Source organism: Mirounga angustirostris, unplaced genomic scaffold, assembly GCF_029215605.1.
Source record: "Mirounga angustirostris isolate CCGP_5_RB_7025 unplaced genomic scaffold, mMirAng1.0.hap1 SCAF_16, whole genome shotgun sequence".
Classification (NCBI taxonomy): Eukaryota; Metazoa; Chordata; class Mammalia; order Carnivora; family Phocidae; genus Mirounga; species Mirounga angustirostris.
This window is the reverse complement of record NW_026991724.1, coordinates 26,786,826-26,814,042: the sequence shown is the minus strand read 5'-3', so window position 1 is coordinate 26,814,042 and position 27,217 is coordinate 26,786,826. Positions and strand designations below refer to the sequence as shown.

Here is a 27,217-nt window from a genome sequence, read left to right as displayed (position 1 = left end):
TGCCAATTCCCGCCCCCGCCCCTCCCACGGTTGAACCTGATGCACTTCCAGCAGGTGGGAGTGTAAAACGGGGCCCGGAGCGGCAACGGCCTCCGAGCGGCAGGTGGCGCTGTGAGCGCGTGTCTGCGGAAGCGGCGAGGGCCGCGCTGACCCACTTCCGGCGGCGGCGGCGGTGGCGCAGGGAGCCGAATCCCGGGAGCTGGCGGGTTGTGGGGCACGATGCCGTATGCCAACCAGCCCACCGTGCGGATCACGGAGCTCACCGACGAGAATGTCAAGTTCATCATTGAGAACACGGACCTGGCGTAAGGTCCCTGAGGGAGGAGGCCGGCGGCTGTGGAACGCGGGGGGCTGGAGTCGGGCCGGGCGGGGGTCACGTCCTTCTAGAGCTGGGCCCCCGTGGCGGGGCTTCCGCTTTGGGAACCGTGAGCGCGGGACTTCGCCGTCGAGGCTGCGGCGTCCTCACGCGGCTTGGTTTTCATCCCTCAGGGTGGCCAACTCTATACGGAGGGTCTTCATCGCCGAGGTGCCCATAATAGGTAAGTGAAACCGGCCTGTCGTGGCCGGCCCCCTCCGCACACCTTGGGGCTCCTGCTCCTAGCGCTTGGTGAGGCTGGGGCGGGGGGTCCTGGGGTGGCTCTGAGAAGACAGCAGTGCTGTACCGTTGGCCCAGGCCGCTAGGGGCCACTTTCACTTACGCGTCGGTGAGGAGCGTGGGTTCGGGAGTCTGCGTATTTGGGTTTGAATACCGTTTTCCCGGACTGTCCCTGTGAAACTTGGGCAAGTTTTTCAACTGTGTGGTGCGGTTTTCCCTGTAATATTCGGACATTAATAGTACTTATAGGGTGATGGCAAGGATTGAATGAGGGAATCCCTATTAAATGCCTTGTGTTCAGGACTAGTAGGTGTGTTTTGATGAATCCGTTCCTTCAGCTGCACTCAGAACATGTAACTGCCAGGCAGTGTGCTAGGAACTGGGAATGCAGAGCTGCATAGTGCAGGGTTCTTGCCCTCGGGGAGCGCCCAGTGAAGTTGCAGGGCAAAGGCGAATCCACAGGTAACAGTACTGCAGGATAGGCGTGGATCAGTAAGTAGCTCAGAAGTAGAACTACAGTGCTGTTGGCGCTTAGAGGAAGGAGGGTCTGCTCTGGTTCCAGCCACCCTGCCCCAGGTATTTTTCACATTTATAAATATATTACAAATCTATACTGAGTGTCCATTCAAAGTTTGGGTTGGAAAAAGAAGTGTAACTCACAGCTGCTGCACTCCTAAGGAAATAAGCAGGCCGAATGATTGGTAAACAAGAGAACATTGTAGTTTCCACCACTACAATCTCTAGTCACTTCTTCAGCTCAGAACTTGGAGTGCTGGTCTAACCTCTCCCTAATCACTCCATGTCTGTGGGCCTCCGTTTCATCATGAGTAAAATAAGGGAGTTGTACTTTTTTAAGATTTTATTTATTAGAGAGCGCACAAGCGGGGGTGCGGCAGGCAGAGGGAGAGGGAGAAGCAGGTTCCCTGAGGAGCAGGGAGCCCGATGAGGGGCTCCATCCCAGGACCCTGGGACCGTGACCTGAGCCGAAGGCAGACGCTTAACCGACTGAGCCACCCAGGTACCCCATGGAGTTGTACTTCGAGGCAATATGACATTACAAGTCTAAATGCCATTTTTCCCACAAATTCAGTGCTGCAAGTAGTAGCACCTGCTACATTCCAGGCCACATTGGGAATGCAAAAGTTAAGATATTTGAAGACTCCACCCCAAGGATTTTTCGAAGCTGTGAGGTTGAGACAAGATATATGCAAATACAATACAGGGCAAAATATTGACAGGGTAGGGGTGCCTGAGTGGCGCAGTTGATTAAGCATCTGACTCTTGATTTTTGGCTCAGGTCATGATCTTAGGGTTGTGAGATCAAGCCCGGCATCAGGCTCTGCGCTCAGTGTGGAATCTCCCTCCTGCCCTTCCCACACTCGTTCTCTCTTTCAAAAAATTTTTGAAGTATATATATAATACATATATGTATATGACATACATATTGTATGTGTGTGTATATATGTAACAAGTGTCTTTAGTTTGGGCAGAGTCTTGTGAGGGAGGAGCTTGTAGGGAGGGAGTGTTGGTATCTGTATCCTGGAGGTCAAGCAAAGCTTGGTTTATAGGAGCCTCAGAGGATGTTAACCTGCACAGGAGAGGGTCGGGGCATGTGTGGGATGGGTGGTGGTGGGGGGAGTAAGGAGGCAGAGTCAGAAAAGCTTGGTTCATGGTCCTTCTTTGGCTTGGGTTGGGGAAGCAATAGAAAGCATAGGACAATGCACATTGGGTCCTAACTGTCTGGTCCTCTTCTGACTTCCGTTTCTAGTGTCCATGCCCTTTGGTGGTTGGCCATTTGATTTATGAATTTGTCTGCATGCAGATGTTTATTAATGAATGAATGTGTTTAAGTCAGGTGTGTGTGATAATACAGTTCTTATCCTTTTAGCTCATTGCTGGTAAGCATTGGGTTTGATATTTAGTATACTGTTTCCATTAAAGGAGTTCTCTAAACATTAGTTGATTGAGTGATAATAAAGTGTTAAATGGGGTAATCTGGTCATTGCATCATAAAGTGAGATATGGACCATAAGTCTGTGTTGAGATTTTTTCCCCAACTTTTTAAGTGCCTGAGTAGTTTATGTTCTTGGATTTGGTGTTGACATGAATGACAGACGTAAATGCTTCTCACAGAAATATTTAGTTCAAAGAAACATGTTCCCACTCCCATGAGTATTCTCTAAGTCAGTATTTTGTATGGAACAGGACCCCCCCCCCCCCGCATTAAATCTGCCTGAGTAGGAAAGGAGGGGCTGTTGCATGTGGTTCCTGTTAAAATGCGGATCCCTGGTCCCCACTTGAGCTGCAGAATCAGCCTCTGGCAGCCTGGCCCAGGCTTTTGTAATTTAGTAAGCACCAGGTGTTTCTTAAATCTTGAGAACCACTGCTGTAAGTCTTTAAATGAATTTGGTGGCTAAACTGCACGTCTGCTTTATTTTTTAGCCATTGATTGGGTTCAAATTGATGCCAATTCCTCAGTCCTTCATGATGAGTTCATTGCTCACAGGCTTGGTGAGTGCGGGTTTTGAAAGGTGAAAGGGAGGGGGGCTGTGCCTGGTATCAGAGGAAGAAGCCTCCTCACTCCCAAGGGGATTTTTAGGTTCTCCTTCTGGCGTGGCCATTTGGACTTCTTTAAAGTGGTTCTTTGTTTCTTCCAGGACTAATCCCCCTCACTAGTGACGACATTGTGGACAAGCTGCAGTACTCCCGGGTATGCGGTGTGATTGGGTGGAAGGGGGGTGGGGGCGGGGGGTTCAGTTCTCAGAGGCATTTTCCCCCACCTCTTACTTCTAACTGTTAGCGTGGAGATGTTGCCTGGAGCCTAAGCAGACATGGGTCCTCCATTCTGACAGGCCTCAGATTGATTAGGTTCGAGGGGCATCAGGGAGTCTCTCCAGCCAGCCACACAAGACAGGGTATACACCAGAATTCCCATTTATACTGAACAGTGGGGCTTGGGCCTTTACAGACTCCGATCTGTTCAGACTCTACTTTCCAGGGTGTGTTTTCCGAGTGACAGGAGGCTGGGAGGCTAAAGGGAGTCAACAGAGGGTTGAGGGGTTAGGAGGGTGTGAGGATGAGAACAAAGGGAGTGAGAACTGGCCCTCACAGCAGCACCTGAGGGACTGGAAGGCAGCTGTTTGTGCCTCTCCCCATAGGTGATGCTCGTTAAATGTGGCCCCTTCCTCTAGGATCGTGTTCTCTGATGATATGTTAATAGGCCTTGGACTTGGTGGGGGCGGGACAGGATTAGGTTCCCTGCTTCCTTTCCCCAGGGCTGCGTTAGGTAACAGCTTGAGACTTCCCTTTTGGTGGCTTTGAGTGATCCTGAATCAGCCCATCTTCTGATATTCCCAAGGGCATATCATTTTTGTGGTAGCTAACTTGATACATGTTATAAATCTATATTTTTTTAAAGAGATGTTTAAGCACACAGACAAGTGTGGAGTTTATCTGACCAGTACTCTCGCTCCTGTCAAACAGCTTGTCATATTCTAACATTTTGTAATATCTGCTTCACATTTCCAGATTTTTGTTTGTAAGAAATGAAACATCAGGGACACCTGGGTGGCTCAGTTGGTTAAGTGTCTGCCTTAGGCTCGGGTCATGATCCCAGGGTTCTGGGATTGAGTCCCGCATCAGTTTCCCTGCTCAGTGGGGAGCCTGCTTCTCCCTCCCCTCCCTGCTTGCTATTTCTGTCGCTATCTCTGTTTCTCTCTTAAATAAGTAAATCTTTAAAAAAAAAAAAAAAAAAAAAAACCTCACAGATATTGGTGGGGATAGTTGTACAACCAGTTGAAGAGCAGTGTGGCAGTGTCTTGGGTAAAGATATGCATGCCCCAAGACCTAGCTTCCGTCCATTAAATTTTTTTCTAGTATTTACTGAACAAAGATGGTATGGATCTCCCTACCCTGTTTTTGGCTTTTTCTCAAAATCTGCAGAAAAGTTAAAAACCTCAAATAATAAACAGCTATTTATTTTTCACCTTTAGTTGCCAGTTGTTAATATTTTGCTACATTAGCTTTATTTATCCTATCCACATTATTTTTGCTGAACCATTTGAAAGAGAGTTGCAGACACCATGACACTTCTCACCTACTTCAGCATGCTTGTCCTAAGAGTAAGGGTATTTTCCCACATAACCACACTATCATGCCTAGAGTATTAGCATTAACTTGTAATGTTTGCACCGTCCTTACCCAGATTTTCCTAGTTGTCCCCCACACGGCCTTTCTTGCTTTTTGTCTGTGGGCCGGTCATTCATCCAAGATTCATGCATGCATTTGGTTGTTATACCTCTTTAGTCTCTTAATTTCCGATTCCTCTCCTTTCGTTAAATACATTTTTTTAAGGTTGTGTACCATTTCATATTTTTATTTTTCATGACATTTTGATTTTTCCATTTCATATTTTTAAGTTTTGGGTTTGTTAACATATAATGTATTTGTTTCAGGTATACAGGTCTGTGATTCATCAGTCTTACACAATACACAGCGCTCACCACAACACATACCCTCCCCAATGTCCATCACCCAGCCACCCCATCCTTCCCACCCCCCTCCACTCCAGCAACCCTCAGTTTGTTTCCTGAGATTAAGGGTCTCTTATGGTTTGTCTCCTTCTCTGGTTTCATTTTGTTTCCTTCTTTCCTCTTTTCCTCTATGACCCTCTGCCTTGTTTCTCAAATTCCACGTATCAGTGAGATCATATGATACTTGTCTTTCTCGGATGGACTTATTTCGCTTAGCATGATACCCTCCTCTAGTTCTGTCCACGTCGTTGTTGCAATTGGCAAGATTCCATTTTTTGATGGCTGCATAATCCGTTGTGTATATATACACCACATCTTCATCCATTCATCTGTCATTGGACATCTGGGCTCTTTCCATAGATTGGCTATTGTGAACATTGCTGCTGTAAACCTTGGGATGGAAAAACAAAAACCTTGGGGTGCAGGTGCTCTTTCAGATCACTACATTTGTATCTTTAGGGTAAATACCCAGTAGTGCAATTGCTGGGTCATAGGGTAGCTCTATTTTCAACCTTTTTGAGGAATCTCCATACTGTTTTCCAGAGTGGCTGCCCCAGCTTGCATTCCCACCAACAGTGTAGGAGGGTTCCCCTTTCTCCGCATCCTTGCCAACATCTGTTGTTTCCTGACTTGTTAATTTTAGCCATTCTTACTGGTGTGAGGTGGTATCTCATTGTGGTTTTGATTTGTATCCCTGATGCTGAGTGATGTTGAGCACTTTTTCATGTGTCTGTTGGCCATTCGGATGTTTTCTTTGCAGAATTGTCTGTTGATGTCTTCTATTTCTTGATTGGATTATTCCTTGGGTGTTGAGTTTGATAAGTTCTTTATAGATTTTGGATATTAGCCCTTTATCTGATATGTCATTTGCAAATATCTTCTCCTATTCTGTCGGTTGTCTTTTGGTTTTGTTGACTGTTTCCTTTGCTGTGCGAAAGCTTTTTATCTTGATGCATTCCCAATAGTTCATTTTTGCCCTTGCTCCTCTTGCCTTTGGCGATCTGTCTAGGAAGAAGTTGCTGCATCCAAGGTCGAAGAGGTTGCTGCTATGTTCTCCTCAAGGATTTTGATGGATTCCTGTCTCACATTTAGGTCTTTCATCCATTTTGAGTCTATTTTTGTGTGTGGTGTAAGGCAATGGTCCACTTTCATTGTTCTGCATGTGGCTGTCCAATTTTCCCAACACCATTTGTTGAAGACACTGTTTTCCATTGGATATTCTTTCCTGCTTTGTTGAAGATTAGTTGACCGTAGAGTTGAGGGTCCATTTCTGGGCTCTCTTCTGTTCCATTGATCTATGTGTCTGTTTTTGTGCCAGTACCATACTGTCTTTTTTTTTTTTTTTTTTTTTTAAAGATTTTATTTATTTGAGAGAGAGAGAGAGCACATGAGATGGGGGGAGGGTCAGAGGGAGAAGCAGACTCCCTGCTGAGCAGGGAGCCCGATGTGGGACTCGATCCCGGGACTCCAGGATCATGACCTGAGCCGAAGGCAGTCGCTTAACCGAGCCACCCATGCGCCCCCTCAATTTCTTTCATGAGTATTCTAAAATTTTCTGAGTACAGATTCTTCGCCTCTTTGGTTAGATTTATTCCTAGGTATCTTACGGTTTTGGGTGCAGTTGTAAATGGAATTGACTCCTTAATTTCTTTTTTCTGTCTTGTTATTGGTGTATAGAAGTGCAACTGATTTCTGTGCATTGATTTTTATATCTTGCCACTTTACTGAATTCCTGTATGAGTTTTAGCAGTTTTGGGGTGGAGTCTTTTGGGTTTTCCACATAAAGTATATCAGCTGCAAAGAGTGAGTGAGTGACGACTTTGCTGATTCGGATGCCTTTTATTTCTTTTTGTTGTCTGATTGCTGTGGCTAGGACTTCTAATACTATGTTGAATAGCAGTGGTGATAGTGGACATCCTTGCCGCGTTCCTGACCTTGGGGGAAAGCTCTCAGTTTTTTCCCATTGAGAATGATACTCGCTGTGGGTTTTTCATGGGTGGCTTTTATGACATTGAGGTATGTAACTTCTATCCCTACACTGTGAAGAGTTTTAATTAAGAAAGGATGCTGTACTTTGTCAAATGCTTTTTCTGCATCTATTGAGAGGATCATAAGGTTCTTGTCCTTTCTTTTATTAATGTAGTGTATTACATTGATTTGTGGATGTTGAATCACCCTTGCAGCCCAGGAATAAATCCCACTTGGTCGTGGTGAATAATCCTTTTATTGTACTGTTGGATCCTGTTGTATTTTGGTGAGAATTTTTGCATCCATGTTCATCGGGGATATTGGTCTGTAATTCTCCTTTTTGGTGGGGTCTTTGGTTTTGGGATCAAGGTAATACTGGCCTCATAAAATTAGTTTGGAAGTTTTCCTTCCATTTTTATTTTTTGGAACAGTTTCAGAAGAATATGTATTAATTCTTCTTTAAATGTTTGGTAGAATTCTCCTGGGAAGCCATCTGGCCCTGGGCTCTTATTTGTTGGGAGATTTTTGATTACTGCTTCAATTTCCTTGCTGGTTATGGGTCTGTTCAGGTTTTCTATTTCTTCCTGGTTCAGTTTTGGTAGTTTATATGTCTCTAGGAATGCATCCATTTCTTCCAGATTGTCTAATTTGTTGGCATATAGTTGCTCATAATATGTCTCATAATTGTATTTGGTGTTGTGATCTCTCCTCTTTCATTCATGATTTTATTTATTTGAGTCCTTTCTCTTTTTGATAAGTCTGGCCACGGGTTTACCAGTCTTATTCTTTGAAAGAACCAGCTCCTAGTCTCGTTGATCTCTTCTACTGTTCTTTTGGTTTCTCTTTCATTAATTTCTGCTCTAATCTTTATCATTTCTCTTCTGCTGGGTTTAGGCTTTATTTGTTGTCCTTTTTCCTGCTCTTTTAGGTGTAAGGTTAGGTTGTGTAGTTGAGAACTTTCTTGTTTCTTGAGAAAGGCTTGTATTGCTATATACTTTCCTCTTAAGACCACCTTTTGAACAGTTCTGTTTTCATTTGTTTCCATGAATTTTTTTTTTAAAGATTTTATTTGACAGAGCAAGAGAGCACATGCAGTGGAGGGAGGGAGAAGCAGGCTCCCTGCCAAGCAGGGAGCCCAACACAGGGCTTGATCCCAGGACCCTAGGATCATGACCCGAGCCGAAGGCAGACATTTAACCATCTGAGCCACCCAGGTGCCCCGTTTCCATGAATTTTTTTAATTCTTCTTTAATTTCCTGGTTGATCCATTCATTCTTTAGTAGGATGCTCTTTAGCCTCCATGTATTTAAGTCCTTTCCAACTTCCCTCTTGTGATTGAGTTCCAGTTTCATAGCATTGTGGTCTGAAAATTTGCAGGGAATGATCCCAATCTTTTGGTACCAGTTGACACCTGATTTGTGACCCAGAATGTGATCTATTCTGGAGAATGTTCCATGTGCACTAGAGAAGAATGTGTATTCTGTTGCTTTGGGATGGAATGTTCTGAGTATATCTGTGAAGTCCATCTGGTCCAGTGTGTCATTTAAAGCCCTTATTTCCTTGTTGATCTTTTGCTTAGGTGATCTGTCCATTTCGGTGGGGGGTGTTAAAGTCTCCTACTATTGTATTATTGTTGATGTGTTTCTTTGATTTTGTTATTACTTGGCTTATATAATTGGCTGCTCCCATGTTGGCATAAATATTTATAATTGTTAGATGATCTTGTTGGATAGACCCTTTAAGTGTGCTACAGTGTCCTTCCTCATCTCTTATTAGAGTCTTTGGTTTAAAGTCTAATTTGAGGGGGCACCTGGATGGCTGAGTCGTTAAGCATCTGCCTTCAGCTTAGGTGATGATCCCAGGATCCTGGGATCGAGCCCCACATCGGGCTCCGTGCTCCACGGGAAGCCTGCTTCTCCCTCTCTCACTCCCCCTGCTTATGTTCCATCTCTTGCTGTGTCTCTCTCTGTCAAATAAATAAAATCTTAAAAATAAATAAAATCTAATTTGGGGGCACCTGGGTGGCTCAGTCAGTTAAATGTCTGCCTTCAGCTCAGGTCATGATCCCAGGCTGGGATCGAGCCCCACATCGGGCTTCCTGCTCAGCAGGGAGCCTGCCTCTCCCTGTCCTCCCAGCTCCTGCTGTGTCTCGCTGTCTCTCTCTCAAATAAATCTTAAAAAATAATAATAATAAATCTAATTTGTCTGATACGCCCAGCTTTCTTCTGATGTCCATTAGCATGATAAATGATTTTCCACCCCCTCACTTTAAATCTGGAGGTGTCTTTGGGTCTGAAATGAGTCTCTTGCAGACAGAATATTGATGTGTCTTGCTTTTTTATTTTGGATTTTTAGGTTTTTTTAAGTTATTTTTACACCCGATGGTGGATCTCGAACTTACGACCCCAAAATCAAGAGTCGCATGCTTCACGGACTGAGCCAGCCAGGCGCCCCCTTCCATTTCATATTTCTGCTAAAGCTCTAGGTTACCTTCCTGCCTCACCTGTGTATGACTGCAGACTATCCAGGTGTGGCCCCTTGTTCTTCCTCATCATCTCAAAAACATCAGAAGCAGGTTAGATTTTCCTGCTGGTGTGAGGGGGAGAACAGTTTGCTTGGTTACATTCCAGTAACTCTTCTTGCCTGAAGTTACACTGTAGCAGATGGTCCCTAACAGAGGCATGGGTTGTTTCCAGCAATAGTTGCTTAAAGAACTATTGATGATTATTGAAGCTGAGTGATGGTTACATGGTAGCAGCCTCTTATACTTGTTCTACTCTTGTGAATATATGAAATTTTCCATAATGGAAAGATTTTGTTTTTAAGAAAAGGTAAGTAGTCTAGAACTTGAAAGGTACTTTTTTGTATTGTGCCCTGGATCATTTTTTATTTTAAACGATGGTGACCTTCCCAAGCTAGTCCACTTAGTTCAGGGGAAGCTGCCCTATAAAGCGTGAAAGCATCATTCTCTTACTTAACACCTTGGTTCTTGGCAGAAGAGCACCCCGAGGGCCAAGGTGGGATGTTAGCACAGCGTATCCCTGGAGTGTGGTCTGGCAGCTGGCGGAGGTGGAAGGAAAACATGGAGGCCAGTGGGTATAGGTTGTCTCTAAACTGGGAAGTGCGTGCACTGGGCAGCCCGTGAGAACGGTGTACCAGATGGACACGGCCCCCCAGTGCCTAGAGCCTGTGGCCGGCTGTTTTACAGCTGGAAAAATGGAAGGAACGGGGTATGAGAAACAGGGAGCTCAGCATTTGCCATCTCTCCGTGGACTCATTCTTGCTTCTCTTCCTCTGTCAGGACTGCACGTGTGAGGAGTTCTGCCCCGAGTGCTCGGTGGAGTTCACCCTTGACGTGCGCTGTAATGAAGACCAAACCCGACACGTCACGTCTCGAGACCTCATCTCCAACAGCCCCCGGGTCATTCCAGTCAGTGTCTCACCACGTCTTCCTCCTTTTCTCTCAAAGTGGGCCAGACTCAGGTGGTTTGTTACAAGATGCGGATATTCCTTGCGTTACCCTCTGCCTTCCTCTGGTGCCTAAAAAGTGCTAATAATCCTGGACAGTAGCCAGGGTGGACAGGAACACGGTTGGTGCTGTGTGCCCGTCCTCTGCCACCCAAGGACCCTTTTAAAGGCCATGGTACTGTTTTGACTGAGAAGGCGGTCCCCATGAGGTTCTAGGAGGCACTTCTCTCCCCTCATTCCCAGGTTTGGCAGGTGCTGGAACATAGTTGCTGGAAGAGGTGACTGGGGAGACCAACAGCTCATACATGCCTCTGTTTGGGCTCCCTGCAGGTGACCTCCCGGAACCGAGATAATGACCCCAATGACTACGTGGAACAGGACGGTAAGGGGCTGGAGAACGTGTGTGCATGTGTACCCGCCCTGTCATTTTGCAGGCCAGCACGGAGGCCGAGACCCAGCACAGCCTCTCGTGCCGCCTGCTCTCCTTGTCAGCTGACCTTTGAACTGTTTGTCCAGATTGTGTGGGCCTCCAGGGGCCTTCCAGGTCAAAATTCAGGGGTCCGTGTCTCTACCGCCCCTTGACGGCCTTAAACCTCTCCCTGCAGACATCCTCATCGTCAAGCTGAGGAAAGGCCAGGAGCTAAGACTTCGAGCCTATGCCAAAAAGGGCTTTGGCAAGGAGCATGCCAAGTGGAACCCTACTGCAGGAGTGGCTTTTGAATATGATCCTGACAATGCCCTGAGACACACAGTGTACCCCAAGCCCGAGGAATGGTACGTTCTCGTCGGAGTAAAGGCAGGCCTTTAGGGTGGGTTGATGTGGACAGGGCTCTGAGGGAGCGGGGTGGGGGTAGGCTCCCTGCGGACAGCAGCAGAAGCTGCCTGTGCTGACCTGTATTTGACCTCAGGCCAAAGAGCGAGTACTCCGAGCTGGATGAAGATGAGTCCCAAGCTCCCTACGACCCCAACGGCAAGCCAGAGAGGTGAGACCCTCGTCCGGCACCTGAAGGTGAAGCGTGGAAGAACATAGGGTTTTGGTGCGGGCTCTGAGTTGGGGAGACCCTTCCCTCTAGTCCCGGTGCCCGCGAGCTCAGGAAGGATGGAGAACAGTTGAGCCCGTGCCACGTGCATGTCCGAGGGCATATTATGCTCCCCTAGTTATTGGGGCACAGAGGAGCCCTCCAGTTAGCCACTCTGCTCCTACTCTTGATAATTCAACCCCAGGGAAGGGGGGGACCAGGCCAGAGCCAGAAACGGACCTGTCTTCTGATGGTGAACATGAAGCTTTTTGAGGTGGCTGTGGCCTTGAAGTCCTGTAATGTGCAGCAGGACCGCTGTTAGCTGAGTTCCAGGTGGGAAGGGAGTCAGGACCCAGAAGGGAGAGCGCATGATCCAGGGCTGAAGCTCGGACTAGTGAGCCTGCCTCGTGGAGGGCTCACCCGACTCTTCCTCTTAGGTTTTACTACAACGTGGAGTCCTGTGGCTCTCTGCGTCCTGAAACAATTGTCCTCTCAGCCCTCTCTGGATTGAAGAAGAAGCTGAGTGATTTACAGACCCAGTTAAGCCACGAGATCCAGAGTGATGTCCTAACCATAAACTAGCAGCAGCTCACCTGTTTTGGCAGAAAAGGGGTGGGGGGAGTCTAGGCCAGCAGCTGGCTCTCTGGTCTCTCCAGAGCCTCTTGTAGCTTTTGGGTCTGGATAGCTGTTGCTCAGGCTTCTTGGCAAGCCATCAGTACCCCCTAGGAAGGTAGCCAAGGGGAAGACGAGTCCCCTTCCAGCCTCGCTCTGTTGCAGACAGATGGCCAGGGGTGCCACTGGTATTTGAGGGCAGGACAGTTTTTTACTAGACATCTAGGATCCCTGGCCCTGCCCCGATTGCCAGTAGCAGCCCCAGAACCTCCCTTCCAGCCCATTTCCTGATGTGCCTGGGCAGGGTGAGAACTGCAGAGCCGAACTCTCCTCTGCTGGTCATTTCAGGTCTCAGACTTTGTCTAAAAGTTGTTCTCACAGTTGTACCTTGGGCTTCTGGTGAGTACTAGAACCCTCATTCTGGTTGCCTATGAACCCTTCCAGCCCCTGCCCAGGGCCAGCCTACTGGCACTTAAATCCCCGAGTGTCCCTAAGTTGAGAACCCTTAGAGAATAGTGTTAGATACGGGCTGCCCCCCACCCCAGATAAACCCTGTTTTCCTTTTTTTTTTTTTTTTTTTTAAAGATTTTATTTGACAGGGACACAGCGAGAGAGGGAACACAAGCAGGGGGAGCAGGAGAGGGAGATGCAGGCTCTCCACGGAGCAGGGAGCCCGATGTGGGCTCGATCCCAGGACCCTGGGACCATGACCTGAGCCGAAGGCAGATGCTTAACTGAGCCACCCAGGTGCCCAAACCCCGTTTTTCAAACTTCACTGCCAGTGGCCTGATTAAGATGGGGGCTGGGGAGCAAGGGCCTTAAGGTCTGGCCTTGACCCCTTTCCCCTAGAGGTAGAGTATGCCCAAAGCAGTTGACTAGGCAGTCTGGTAGGAGTAAGCCGTAAGCCAGGAGAAAGCCCGAGAGCTGGTGCAGAAAGGAAGGGATATTTACTAACAGGAGTTGTCTTTTTAAAAGTTTTTATTTTTGGCAATAAAGAGCACAACATAATCTCCTTCATGCGTCATCGTGCCACTAACTTGAGCCAGCCCTGCCTCGCTCTCCAAGGCCTTTGGCCCCAGGTTCCCATCTTCAGTCTAGTTTATTCCTCTGGGTGGTCATTCCCTGGGTCAGGTTTGGAGCCGAGCTGGCTGTGGCCCCCTCCCCGGATCCAGGGCTCTCTGGGAGGGGCCTCTGGCTGGATCCTCCTGTCACAACTTGAATAGTGGTTATTTACAACAAGGTCTGTTCCCATAACTCAGAACCCTAAAGTATTAAAAAAAACCCACACAAGCAACCCAAGGTTTGATGGGAATAGAAAGATAGCCCTTCTGCAAGGTAGTCAATAAATACCAGCACTAGAAAATCAATTGCTTTTAATTGCATTTCAGCAGGGAGCCTCAGCACCATGTGGGGAAGAGGAAATGGGAAGGGCTCGGTTTCTGAGTGCTTTTGGCTGGCCAGAGGGGGGCTCCCTCTGCTGGGACATCACCTACCCTCGGTCAGTGGGGGGGGGGGGGCGGGCAGCGGGGGGTGCTCCCCACAGCAGTCCTGCTGCAGCCTGCCCTCTGGCAGGGAAGAGCTCGGGACTGGCCACCCTCCGTCTGGCTGAGGGAACCAGCACCCCTGGCCCTGGGGGATCTTCTCAGCCTATGAAGCGGGAAGGAGCCTAGGCAAAAATTACATTTTAAAACCAGATTTTCACCTGAGGTGTCAACCAGCTGTCATCTCTGCTCAAAGCTCTCAAGTGCAAGGCTGCGAAGTGGCACCGTGGAAGCTGATCCTTCCCGTGCCACATGCGGCCCAGAGGAACAGAGAAGCCACCTGCTGTCCTAGCCCCTGGGGTGCTCGGGGAGAGCCAGCAGTCCCAGCACCAGCCTCGAGCTGTCCCCTCCTCTGGCCCCGGCAGCGGGAGGGCTGTCCCACAGAGGACAGGACTGCTGCCCTCACGTTCAAAAACAGCCTTGACTAGGACCTGGTCATGGGATTAAAAAATGTGTATGTGGTGGGGAGGGAGAAAATCTCAATAATATAGAATATGTCATAAGCCATATATATTAAAATCCTTAACAGTATACAGTCCCACAGGAGCTCCAGCCCTCACACATGCTCTGGTGCTCTGGCCAGCCCTGTGCCTTGGTCCAGGCTCACCCCTGGGGGCAGGGAAGGGACAGCTTGCTCCGTGTCTCTGGGCCGGCAGCCCCCAGTGGCTGTCCACGGTATGCCGCGGGCCGTCCTGCGGTGCACCGGCCCTGCCGTCACTGGGCTGGGGTCTTGGCCTCGCTGCTGTCCCCCTGGCTGGGCTTTGGCTTTAGCAGGATGAATCGGTTGAGGAGGTCCGTTTCGGAGCTGGCCTGGGCTGCCCCGTACCCCTCACCTGTGGACACAGAGGCAGGCTCAGGCCTCAGGGCCAGGTCCGAGGAGCCCTGTGCGGAAGGCCTCGTCCTCCCCAGCCCCGTGGCAGGGGAGCGGGGGGGGGGGGGGGCACGGCGGGGACTCACCAGTGTAGCTGGAGGCCTCGGCCATGTTCTGGGAGCCCGTGATGTGGTGCCAGTAGGCGCTTCGGGGCAGCATGGCGGTGGGCGTGCAGGGGTACGAGTAATGTTCTGTGCCCTGGTTCAGCAGCTGCGGGGCAGAGGCCCTCCCTTCAGCTCTGGGGGCCGTGGCTGCCTCCCAGCCGTCGGCCCTACGGCCTGCCCCCCCTGGCTTCCCTGGTTCCCCGGACTGGCTGATGCCCAGAGCCTCACCCGCACGTTCTTCTCCATCTCCAGCAGCACGCGCTTGTGCTGCTCAGCGATGGCCAGGGTGGCACTGTGGACCCGCTGGTAAATCTGTTCCCCTTCCTGGGTCTGGAAGGTGTAGAGCCCTTCCCCAGCATCGCACATCCTAGGGATGCGAGAGGCACAGAGGGCGGCGTGGTGGGGGCCGTACCACACGCTGGCCGCACCCCGGGCCCTCTGGGGAACAGGCAGGGCTGGCGGCCGGAGGGCCGTCCGCACAGCCCAGACATGCCGGGCCGTTTGTGGGTACCAGGTGGGTTCAGTGTTTGACAAGAACCCGCCCACTCGGTCTTTCTCGCCCCTCTGGTCTGCGCACCCGTCAGCCTTCCTCCGTCTGAGCTTTCTCGAACCAGTTTGCAGATGAGGAAACAGGCACGCAGGCAGTCAGTAAGCAAACCCGGGTCATACAGAGGATTCCGCAGCATGTACGTCGAGGCCCGCTGGCTGCGGAGTTCAAGCTATAGGTTGCCCGGTCCTCACTGTAATGCTACGAGGGGGTGTGCTTTTCTGATGCCCTATTCGGCAGTGAAGAAACGAAGCCCCTGCCCACAGACACAGCTGTAAGCCCCGGCACCCGCTCTGACTTGAGCCCAAGCAGCTTGACTTTGGTAAACAGCTGCGCCCTACCTGCCTGCGTGAACCTTGACGTGTTCATCCGTAAAATGGGAATCTTACATTCCCTTTTGGTTTTCTGTGCTGATAGATAACTAAAGCTCCCAGCACTGTGCGTGACCACGGTGGGTCAGGGCAGGGAGGCGAGAGGGTCCTACCGGCCAGCCTCGAAGGTGAAGCGCGTGGCGTCCCGGCCGTAGCGACGCAGTGAGCACAGGGGCCACGAGACGAGCTTGGCGCGGGGGTTGTGTACGTCCCAGAGGTAGATGTTCTCGTGGGTGATCTGCAGCTTGCACTCGCCGTACACGTCCAGGTTGGGGCAGGGCAGCAGGAAGACGTTGAAGCGGTCTGCAGAGGGAGAGGAGCAGGCCTGGAGCCTCCCCAGGGGAGGACCCCCCCCCCCCCCCCGCCGCTGCCCCCTGCCAGCGCCAGGCCTCACCTGTCTGCTCACACTGCACCCCCGGGGCCAGGAGGTCCGGCTCGCCCAAACTGATATCGTTGAGTCGCGAACCCAGACACTCCACGGACAGCGTCTTGTACCATTCCTCTGCCTCCAGCTCTAGAGAAAGGGGTAGCTCGTGCCAGCCCAGGGTCCCCCAGCAGCCCACCCCATCTGCCTCAGCTTGAAGTATTCCCACCATGCAGGGCAGGGAGGGCAAGGCCAGTGGCTTCTGCCTGCCTGTTCCACCTCATCCTGGCGACCTGCTCCCTCAAAGGCCGCCCCCTACTTTCACCCCCACTCATCATACCCAGCCAGGGCTGGTCCTGCTCTGCTTCCTCCCGACTGGACCATGACTGGCCCCGGGGAAGGCTGGACGGAAGCCCGCAGCCCCAGCTCCTCACCTGAGTCGCAGGTGAAGGTACGCGCCGAGTCGTCAGTGAATATGATGGCCACCGCCTGCCTCTTGGTCTCCTTGGGGAGCCGCGTGACACACTTGACATTGCTGATCTCGGTCACCTGGGACAGCGTCCACAAAGGACTGAGCCAGGCTGGAGAGCCACCCTCTACATCCCCCCCATCCCAGTTGTGCCACCCCCAGGAGGGTGCTCGCGGACCTCAGGACTCAGCAATTCATCACTGCTACAGACGGGGAGCTAGGGCCCAGGCCCCCCTAACCTTGGGGCAGCCTCGGAGGCACACTGACTTCTCATCCGGATACTTCTCCAGCCGCTGGGGCCCCTTGCTGGAGGATTTCCGGAACACCAGCCAGCACCTCCGGTAGATCTGTGGGGTGAGACAAGATGGCGGGGGTGGGGGGTGGGGGGTCAGGCCTCCTCGGACCACGGCCGCCCACATGGCCCTGAAGTTACCCTTGCCTACCGCAGGGGGGCAGTGCTACCCAGCCTTCCCCGGAGACCCAGCCCAGGAGATAACCTGGGGATGGCAGACACCAGCAGTGACACCCCCTGGGGGACGGCCCCCTCCCCAGATTGAGAAAGCAGGCATTTCTTTGCTGGCTCTGAAAGGCTGTTCCACAAAAGGTACTGAGTCACCAAGTACTGTGCGCTCAGCTCTCAGTTTAACAGAAATAGCCAACCAGCATTTACTGAGTGCTTCCCATTTGTACTCAGCACTCCTCACAGTTAACCTCAGGGTCACTCTGGAGGTTGGTTTATCATCTGCACTCTACAGATAGGGAACTGAGGCACCAAGAAGTCAAGTCACAGCTGATAAATGTTGGGGCCAATATTTTAAAAAGGCTGGCTCGGCCCAGAGCTGATACATGGAGCCCACTGCGTAAACATGCTGTCCAGGACTCGGCCGTGTCCGTCACAAGGGAGGGCGTGTCCCCTATAGGGACAGGGACTAGACCCTTGTGCGGGCTCGCAGCCTGCACATCACCCCGGCCCTTGCTCTCAGAGCCGGCGGAGGGCTCTGGATGTGGATCATACCCGCCCCTCCCGTCCCTGGCCGCCCTCTCTTCATTCTCTGACACCCTGGGCTGTAGGGGGCCAGGATTAGTTCCCTGTTCAGTTGGGAAGCCAGAGGCTCTCAGGTAAAGGGGCAGTGCCTCGGGGTCGCCCCAGAGCACGGGGCCTTCCCAGGCACGGCTCCCTCCTGGCCAACCCCGCCAATGACCCTGTGCCTAAGACCGCCTACGTTCTCTGCAGCTTCATGCACTCCTCCCGACAGAGGAGCCAGGGGCAAACCGGCTTGGCAAAGCCCCTCAGGGGCGGCCTAGCCACCTGCCCAGGCTGCTGACTTTTCCTTCCCGGCCCCCTCAATCCCACGCTCTCTTCCAGCCCAGAGTCTGGCCGGGATGCACCCACTCCGTCAGCGAGCACTCCAGAAACCTGGCACAGCCCATTCCCAAGGAATCTCCGGTTCACCCTCTTACTGGCAACCGTAGGGAGGCGGAGGGGAGCCAGAGCAGAGCGGAGCAAGCAAGGTGGCCAGAGCCCCAAGCCCGCGGCCCCTCCACGGCCCGCTCTGCCATGCGGCCACCAGGTCCCCATGCCAGGAAACCACTCAGAACCATTAATGGCTCCTATCTGGGGCTCTTGGAGGCATGTCTGCCCCAGTCCGCATGGCCCTGGCGCCACCCCTGGCCTGGCCGCCTAAACCACAGCAGCCCCAGGTCTCCACTGGGCAGCTCCTCTAGGCCAGACTGTTTTCCTCTCAGAATCTGCCCTCCCGTCCTGGTAACCTTGCCAGCACAGCTCTGCTGAACGAGTGAAGGACCATACGAAGAGCCCGTGAATGAACGCACGGACCAGTGAATGAGCCGACCAGCTCGGGCTCCGCGCGGCCTGCGGTGTGAGGGCAGAGGCCCAGGGCCTGAGCACCCTGGTTGCCTGGTTACAGACAGATACACACACACACACACACACAGCCCTGGGGAGCCACTGTGCTCAAGAGCCCTCTTTCCCCACTTCTCATGGTCTTTGATCAGCACTTCCGAACTCTGCCATAGCTCTGCCAGACGAAGGCCCCGGCGGGAGAAGGGTCTGCCCCCCTCTTTCCGCCCCTCCCACCTCACCTTTGTGAGCCGAGACAAGAAGGGCCGCCCTGGGACAAGAAGGGCCGGGTGACTGAGCCCCTCACATCAGACCTGCAGGGGGAAGCTGAATCCCCCAGGCAGAGGGAGACCCAAGTTGGGTCTGGCCACAGCCCACACCCCGGCTCCCAGCCCCTCGCTGTGCCCACCTGCAGGCCACTTGGTTCCCAGGTCTCCTCCTGGAACAGGCCCGATACTGAGCCCAAGTGGCGGCCTTAAGGGGCTTGCCTTTCTGGTAAGCTCTGCCCAGTACAGGGCCTGGGCCCAAAGAGCCCCTGGCGACCGGCTAGACCCCGGCCCACAGGAACGAGGAGCCATACTAGAAGCTGGGCCCCTACTCCCTTGGGCCCTCACCTCTGCTTCAGCTTCTCTCCTTGTTCTGTGCGCCAGGTGGGCTCCCCTCTCCCCCCGCCCCCGCTCAGCACAACAGCAAGGCGGCTGATGCCCACCAGGGCCCCGTCTCCCGGGCTGGAACCCAGGTTGGGATACAAATTCAAATCCAGCCAAGCCTCCCGACGTGCCCACAGCTCAGCCACTGCACTCGGCCTGGACAGCACACACCCCACAGGGCCCGCAGGGCCACAGACGGGGAGGAGGGGCAAGAACCACCCTTCTCTCAGGCCAGCCCTGTTCAGTCTGGTATCCGGGCAGGGAAGCCGTCTGAGAGCTCTACTCCTCCCCCACCCCACTCAGGCTGAGCCAGGAAGCCTTGAGCACTCCGATCCCACCCCACCGCCATCAGGGCAACGGGGGAGGGGAGGGGGAGAGAGACAGGGAAGGGGGGCGGGAAACACAGACTTCGGCCAACTCCGTTGGGAGGGTTACCTTCCTACTGGGGAGGGTGCGGCTACCAAGACCCCTCATTGGAGGTGGGGGAGGGTGGGCAGGGGAAGAGAGGCAGCTCTTGGACAACCTCACCAAGATCACTAAGTTGGTCCCCGGAGCCCCTGCTCAGGCCCTGCGGGGCGGGCGGCAGAGGTGTGTCTGAGGCCTCATCCCCACAGACCCGCTGAGCCCCCAGCTCTGGGCCAAGCACCCCGCGAGCAAGGAGCCTCCGCCAACAACTTGGGAGGCAAGCAGCCTGTCCCAGAGCCACCGGCCATCCTGCCCTAAGTTCCCATTCATAAGCCACATGAATACCAGCTTCTGCACCCTCTGCGCCCTCCCACCACTGCCCTGCCCGCCCCGCCGGCGACCGCTCTCCTCTCCCAACACTTCTCTAACAGGGAGAGCAATAACCGAGAGAAATACCGAAGGAGCCGCACACAGAAAGCCACGGGCGGCTGGGGGACACGACGGACGTAAAGGAGGCCAGGGAGGGGAGGGGAGACGCGGGGAGGCGAGGCCGGGAGGCGGCGGGGGGGGGGGGAAGGGGGCCGGGGAGGCGGGTCTCCGCTCCGACGCGGCCCCGCAGCCGCCGGCCAGGCCACAACTTCAACAATGGCAGGGGAGCCGCCTGCCCGTCGGCGGCCACCGCTGGCCCAGCCACTGGGACGCCGGCCACGGCCGCCTGCGGGGGGGGGGGGAGCGCAGGCGGCACATGCCGGGCAGCCGCCGGCCACAAGCCTCGAGACCACGAGTGCGCGACGCCGGCCCCGCGGGCATCTGCACCCCGGCTCCCCCCACCCCGGGCTCCCGGCCGGCACCCCCCCCCCCCGCCGGCGGCTCACCCCCAGCTTCCTGCTCTTCATCTTCACGTAGCCTTGCTTGACGATGTCGTTGAAATTGGTCGCCATGGTCTCCCCCCGCCCCCCGCCGCCCAGCCGGGGCGCCGGGCCGGGCGCGGGGAGGGCTGCCCAGGTGGCCTGGGTTTCCGGATCCTCCTATCACCTGTTCCAGATCTCCGTCGGCGGGGCCGCGCCGGCCGCTCCTCACCTCGCCCGCCTCAGCATTGTTCTAGCCGCTCCTCTGCCCGGCGCCGGCTGGAAAGAAGAATGACAGGGAGATTAGACAGTGACATCTTTCTCTTCCCCTGGCTGTCTCGCTCTTTTTTTCCTTCCTCTTCCCACACTGCTCCCTCCCTCCTCCCGCCCTCCTTCCTTCCCTTCCCTCCCCACCCCGGGACGGCAGAACCATTCAGGAAAACCGAGGTGGAGGCCGCAGCGAGGAAAATGGTCCAGCCCAGTCCCCTCCCTCACGGCTGGGGCTGGCAGTTAACCCCTTCCTGGGAGGACTGGCGCTGGCTCCCACTATGGAGCTGGGGACAGAGGGAGGTGGCCCGGGAGCTGCGGTCCCGTGTCCCCTGTCCCGTTACCACTCTGGAGCAGACTTAGGGTGACCGGCCCAGGGCCAGGCCCCCTCCCATGCCCAGGAACCTCACGGGAGAGCCTTCCAAGAGAGGGGAGGCGGGGGTTCCCAGGAGATGGCACAGAGTCTGGGGTCTGAGTGAACCCCACACCCCCCGAGGTTCGAGGTTCGTTCAGGACAATTTGCCTTGTCAATCTCAGTAGACCCCTCTGCCCCACCCCATTCTATACCTGGTTCTCTCCAGCCCACTCAGGCCCTCCTCCCGGCCCCTGAACTCTTCAGCAGCTCCTCTGGGTGCTGCTTCCTGGGTGGGAGGGCAGAGTCCGGTGGGGCGGGGCGGGGCGGGCCCCCAGATAAGCCTGAGGAATGTGCTGGGCCGGCTGGAGGTGGCCACTGTGGAGGCAGTCACCTCGGCCTGGCACTGTGCTAGGAAAACCGGCTGGTCTGCAGGGCCGCGGGCGCTGCAGTGCCCCACGTCCTGAGCATGGACGGGAGTTAATTAGAGAGAGCACCAGCAGTCACCTGGGCCTGGGGTGGAGGACACAGCTAGAGACCCGTGAGGAGCACCAAGGGGGATGCCAGCAGGGCCGCTCAGAAGCGGGCAGATAAACACATAGCTGGGACGCAGACTAGGGGAGGCGGGGGTGTCTCAGCAATGACGCGGTCCAACATACCCATTCTACAGATGGGGAAAAGAAAGTTGCCCAGAAAGGAGAAGCAGCAGGGCTGAGGTCACACAGCAACTCTAGGGCGCAGCCAACGATGAATGAGAAGTCTCGGACCGGGTGATGGAGGCAGGCCCAGGGGGGTGGGAATGTCCTGCGGACAGGCTGCCTACCAGCACTGAAGCCCTCCCTGCCCCCCAGGCGCAGCAACACGGCCCCCCGTGTCTCCAGGATTGCTAGGTGGGAACGCGGCACCATTTCTGGGGTCGGCTGGGCGTCTGTGCTGTCAGGATGAAGCCCTGGGGCCGGCGTGCTGCTGTATCTGCCAGCAACGTGGCATTAATTCTCTCCCGAAGGACTGTCTGCTGAGTCCCTAACAAGGAACAGATGGGCCTACCCCAGTGGGCACACACAAACAAGGGGAGGGGCGGAGAGGGTAATGCTCCCCTAGCCCACCTGCACCTGACAGCCTCTTCAGCACACCCTCAGCTGCCTCCCTGCCCACTCACTCCCGCTAGCCCAGCCCCCTGGGGTCCAAGGCCCTCCCAGATGGGACACCCCAGGGCTCTGCTTTCCGCCTGTAAAGTCTGGTCTAGGCTCCCCTCCCCAGCACTGGCCCCAAGCAGCCCTGCCACACCTGGGCTCTGGCCGGCAGAGACTGGAAAGTCGGCGAGGACCCCCCCTCCGTAAAATTCCCCTCCAAGATGACAGCAGGCTGGCCACGAGGCCTCTGGGTTCACTCAAGGCAATCTGGGATGTGGCACAGTCAGGAATGTGAATCTAGCGGCCTGGCGGCTCTGGGTACCCACTTCACTTCTCTGTGCCTCAGTTTCCCCATCTACTTTAAAAGAGGAAATAAATCCATGGGCATCGTCTGCCCACTTGGGACCCAGAGCTTCTGCCTTGAAAACTAAGGCTACTTTTATTTTAAAGGCTGTGAAACCACCATAACCAAGCCTTCCACCTGCCCAGTGCAGGCCCCTTGTCACGGCTCCACCGACCGGCTACCTTCCCAAGCGACTGTGATGCCAAGCTCTCAGCACACTGCCGTGTCCGCCTGTGCGCAGGCCCACGCCCCAGGCCCTAGAGTCAGCCCCGCAGAAATAAACCAGCGGAAGAGCAAGCTGACACGGGAAGCCTGGGTAGCAAAGGGCTTGGCGGCTCACCTGGCCACACTCAGTCCCTAATGGAGTTTGCAAGACCAAGGCCCAGCCTGGGAGCCACAGGTTACAGCAAAAGGGAGTAAGGGAGGGAGGGGGAAAGGCCAACAGGTGGACCCACAAATCTGACGGGCAGCGGGATCAGGCGTGGGGGGTACCCAGCACGAACACATCCCCTGAGGGACTGCACTGCGTGGAGCTGGAGAGGGAGGCCCCGGCGGGGCGCGTGGCTCCGTGGTGCTCGGAAGGCCAGGAACAGGGCTGAGGCCACTTTCCCCATCACTGCTGAGCTCCCACCTGCTCAGCCTCTCACGAGTCCGCTCGTGGCCGGGAAGAATGCCCCACTCCTTCAGGGCCTGAGGTCTCGGGCCTGGGAGCTCAGCTCCGAATACCCCGAAAAGCTAAGCAGAGTGCCCAGCAGGGCCCCCATTCCCCCCTCCGAGCTCGGCGTCAACATGGCCGCTCAACCAGACACAGGACCCACCCTGAGCCGGGCCACTAAGGGCTCCTGTCCAGAGAGGGCCCTTTCCCCAGCTCTCCCCAGGAAGGGCAGGGGTCCTGCGGGGCAAGGGCACGGAGACTCCCCGGTGCCCAGCAGAGCAGCGGGGACAAGGCCCATGCCCACCTACCCCCTAGGGCAGAAGCACGCCCTCCCTGCACCTCGATTCTGCCTGGGGGCTTTGGCTCTGGGACAGACGCTACTTGCTGCTGTGGGCAAAGCAATGGCTGAGCAGGAGCAGCTGCCTGCCTGGCTGGGCCCCCCCACCCCAGGACAGACAGGATCCTATCAGGGCTTTGGGGACAGCCCTACCTGCACCCGCTGTCATCTCGCCATCTCACCCCCGGCAAAGATCCTATCGGCAAGATTCTCTGCGGCACCAGGGACATTTCCCATCACCTCTACTGGGGCCCTCTCCCCTCCAGCGTGATGCTTATCAGGGGCCAGGATGGGATTCCCCCATCCTACCCTCTGCCTCCACCCCTGCAAACCCCCTCACGGGGAACCACCGCCCCTAACACGGCAGGTCTCATCCCAGGTGGGTGGCAAAAACAGATCTGGACAGAGAGGAACAGAGGGAGGAGGGAACATCTGCACAGCCACGGTGTCCTGGGCCCTTAAGTCAGGAAAGTGATGCTATGCTGGCGCACAACGCCACCCTGCTCTCTCCTGGTCCCTCGCCCAACGCTCTGGGCTCATCTCCCCCCGCAATGTATGCATGGGCGCCTTCTATCCGTTCCTCAACATGCCTAAATCCTTCCCACGCAGGACCCCTGCACTAGCTGTTCCACGCCTACAACACTGTTCGCTCAGACGGTCCAAGGTTCATTCTACCGCGTCATTCAGGTCTCAGCTCAAACGTCACCTCCTCTGAGAAGCCTTCCCTGACCACCCTGGCCAAAGAAGCCTGCCAGTCAGTCTCCATCCAGCCTCACTGTCTTCCATCACACACATCACTATAGGGTTGTCTTCTTCCTTCATCTCTTCCTTTGCTGCTCGACCACTCTCTGTCTCCTAGAACACTCTAGAACATCAGTGCCTTGTCTACTTATATATAGCTCCATCCCAGTGCACAGACTGGTGCCTAGTGCAGAGTAGGTGCTCAATAATTGGGGACTGAAAGCATCATTGTCTCCAGGATTTGTCCTCCTCCTCCTCCCTCCCACCGCCACTCATATCCACCTGGCAGGACCCAGCTCAACTTCCAGAGGCCTGGAAGCAGCGACGGGCTCCCACTTCCCCGGGTCCCAGGGCTTTCACAGGGCTGACCGTCATGGCCAGCAAACTGTTGTTCCTGGAGAACCAGCCGGGCCCCAGACCCAGTTGAGTTCAAAGCTGCCTCGGGGGAGAGAGTACTGCTGACGCTGCGTCCAGGCCTGGCCAGGCTGCCTCGACCTTGGTCAGAGTTGTAGGGTAGGGTGTCCTGCCCGGTAAGGAGGATTGAAAAGTAGGCAGCACCCAAGCACACAGAGGTCAGCAACGGGGTGGGAGGGGGCACAGCTCCTGACAACCCATCCTGGAAGGGGGGCAGAAATGGCCTGCGCTTGAGCCCCATCTCTCTGCCAGGGGCTAGAAGAGAATCCGCACTAAACAAGACCAGCCTCTAACCACTGCCGTGAATCCTGCTGGGCCTCTCTCACTGCCCTTGACCTGCAGCCCCCTAAACCCGGTGCCCACGTCACCCAGGTGCTCAGCCTCTGCGCATCCCTCTTTGCTGTGACAAAAAGCATTTAACTGGAAGCAGGGCCTTGGGGGCTCCGGGGGAGAAGGTGGGCAGTCCCCCAGGGCCAGGGGAGGAAGGTTCCAGGAAAAGAGGGGAGCTGGCCATGAGTTTAAGTTGTAGGATAGCAACCATTTGCAGGTGCGGGTGGGCAGTTTTGCAGCTGGGGTAGAGAAGTCTCTTGGAATTTGGGGAAGTTGAGAGAGAAAGCAGGCCATGGGGAGCAGGAAAGTGGGGAGGATGGGGGCTGCGATGGGCTAGGATATCCCCTTGGGGATGGCAGGCCCAGAACAGCGAGCACAGGGGTCTGGGCGTCTCCAGCTTGTGTGGGGCAGGGGTGAGGGCAGGCCCCGACCTGGGCTCCCCTGGAGAGGAGAGCTGGGGTAGGTGGAGCTCGGGGAGAGTTTCAGGGTCCCGGGTGGGGGCGGGCGGCCCAGGGGGCGCTTTTGCGGGCGGGTCCCCGAGGGCCCCTCCGCCGACAGGGTAGGTAGGTCCCATGGGCTTGGAGAGTTCCCGGGCTGGAGTCGCCGAGGGTCTCGCGGGCTCGGGCGCGGCCTAGGACCCCCTCCCCGCCTCGCGCCCCCCAAGTTACCTGGGCGGCAAGGCCCGGGCCCGGGGCGCTTGCTCGGCGGGCGGCGGGCCAGGCTCATGCCCGCATCACGGCGCGGCCGGCGGGGGCAGCGGGGCGGTGGCGGCGCCGCTCCGGGTGTGGAGCGCGAGGGAGGCGCGGCCGCCCGGCGGGGCTCCGGCAGAGACTCGACTGCGTTGCCCCCGCCGCCGGCGTCGCGCCCCGCCCCGCCCCGCCCCGCCCCACCGCCCCGAGGCCCGCCCCCGCCGTATTCCTTCGAGCCGCGGGACACCTGCTTCCGCCCCGGCCCCCACAGCTCGCCGGCGCCGCCCCTTCAGCTCGCCCTCGGTAACCTGCCCAGCCCCACCGCCCCTCCCTGGGTCCCCAGTCCCAGCCTCCTATCGCCTCCCAGCCCCTGAAAGCTGAACCCTAGAACAGCTCCCAGCCCCCAAATCTCAACCCCCAATTCCTTCAGGAATCACACGCGCGCGCACACACCCATTGCTCCCCTATCCCCAGTAGGACTCCCAGGTCCCTCCAAGCCCAGCCTCCCCAAAACCTCCTCAGCGGTCCCCCCAACCCTCCACACACACACTCGTAGCGTCAACAGCACCTCTACCCCACAGGTCCGCCCCCCTAGCAGTCTGACAGTCTCTCCCTCCTCTGGCCTCCACTCTACCCTCAAAACACCCAGTACTCCCATTCTCAGTCCCCCTGAGACTTTGGCCTTAAGTCCAAACCCCATTCCTCCGTGTCACCCCCCAGCGCACGCACTCCCCTCCTGCCCCTCAGGCCTGTCGTGCGGTGTCCGGTGGCTGGCCTGCTGGAATCCCCAACCACAGGCCCCCTCAGCTGTGCCAAGCAGGGGTGAGGACCTAGGGAACTTCCCGGGGAGGGAAGGTCTCACCCCTCTGGTTTTCCTGTCTGCACCCCAGGACACCAGTGGTTCTCAAAGTGTGCTCCCGGGGCCAGAAGGATCATCACCAGCATCACTCTGAAACTTATTAGCTATGCAAACCCCCTGCCCCACCCCAGGTGAAATCAGAATCTCTGGGAGTAGTGCCCACAAGTCTGTTTTTTATCAAGCTCCTAGGTGATTCTGATGCACGCTATCCGGCTGCTTTAGATCAAATATACAAAACAAAACAAAAGGGCAACGCTCTCAGGTCCCCCCCTCCTCAGAGCTTTGTACCATCACTTTGCTATTGCTCGATAAACCTGCTTTGCTGCCCACCAAAAAACAAAAACAAACCAAAAAAAACCCCCAAAACAAACAACAACAACAAGGAAACAAAAGGCCACAGCTGGACAACAGGAACCCTGAGAAAGGAAAATGCCTCCAGGTGGAAGCCTGGTCCAGGTGTCCTCAGAGAGATAGGCCTAAGGCATGGAGAAACCAAGAACCACCGCACTCACCCGGGGCGTCCATGCCCCTGCCTCTAAGACACTGGGCCTCAGCCTTGCCCAGGCTTGCCCAGGGAGCTTCTTAGTGGGCTACTTCCCTTTCCCTGAACATTTCCCTGCATAGTCACTGTGGTGCCTGGGACCACCAAGGGTGCCCCCAGGACCCCCAGCAGCCTCCCACCCTGGGCCTGAGCTAACCAGCCCCACAGGGCCAGGGGAGGAAGCAGCTGCACTGGTCCCTGCTGGCCAAGCTGGCCTGGGTCTCGACCTTCTGAACTCCCCATGCATCTCCCAAACTTGACCCCACCTGCTTTGCCTCAAAACCCAGCCTACAGAGCCCCCAGACTTGATCCATTACAGCAAACTGTTTTT

General features: G+C 55.2%; 2 protein-coding genes across 2 annotated transcripts; one reads left to right on the top strand and one right to left on the bottom strand.

The window, feature by feature from the left end:
* The first annotated feature begins 142 nt into the window (after nucleotides 1-142).
* POLR2C (RNA polymerase II subunit C) lies at nucleotides 143-13,206 on the top strand. Its single transcript, XM_045891061.3, has 9 exons — nucleotides 143-305; nucleotides 490-539; nucleotides 3,038-3,106; nucleotides 3,253-3,305; nucleotides 10,397-10,525; nucleotides 10,894-10,945; nucleotides 11,169-11,337; nucleotides 11,472-11,546; nucleotides 12,020-13,206. The coding sequence occupies exons 1-9, from the start codon at nucleotides 220-222 to the stop codon at nucleotides 12,162-12,164; spliced, it is 828 nt and encodes a 275-aa protein (XP_045747017.1). The 5' UTR covers nucleotides 143-219; the 3' UTR covers nucleotides 12,165-13,206.
* Nucleotides 12,756-20,604, bottom strand: DOK4 (docking protein 4). Its single transcript, XM_054511317.2, has 8 exons — nucleotides 20,253-20,604; nucleotides 16,701-16,808; nucleotides 16,427-16,541; nucleotides 16,023-16,142; nucleotides 15,742-15,931; nucleotides 14,939-15,077; nucleotides 14,693-14,816; nucleotides 12,756-14,568 (listed from the first exon to the last, which is right to left on the bottom strand). The coding sequence occupies exons 1-8, from the start codon at nucleotides 20,316-20,318 to the stop codon at nucleotides 14,450-14,452; spliced, it is 981 nt and encodes a 326-aa protein (XP_054367292.1). The 5' UTR covers nucleotides 20,319-20,604; the 3' UTR covers nucleotides 12,756-14,449.
* Nucleotides 20,605-27,217: the final 6,613 nt, after the last annotated feature.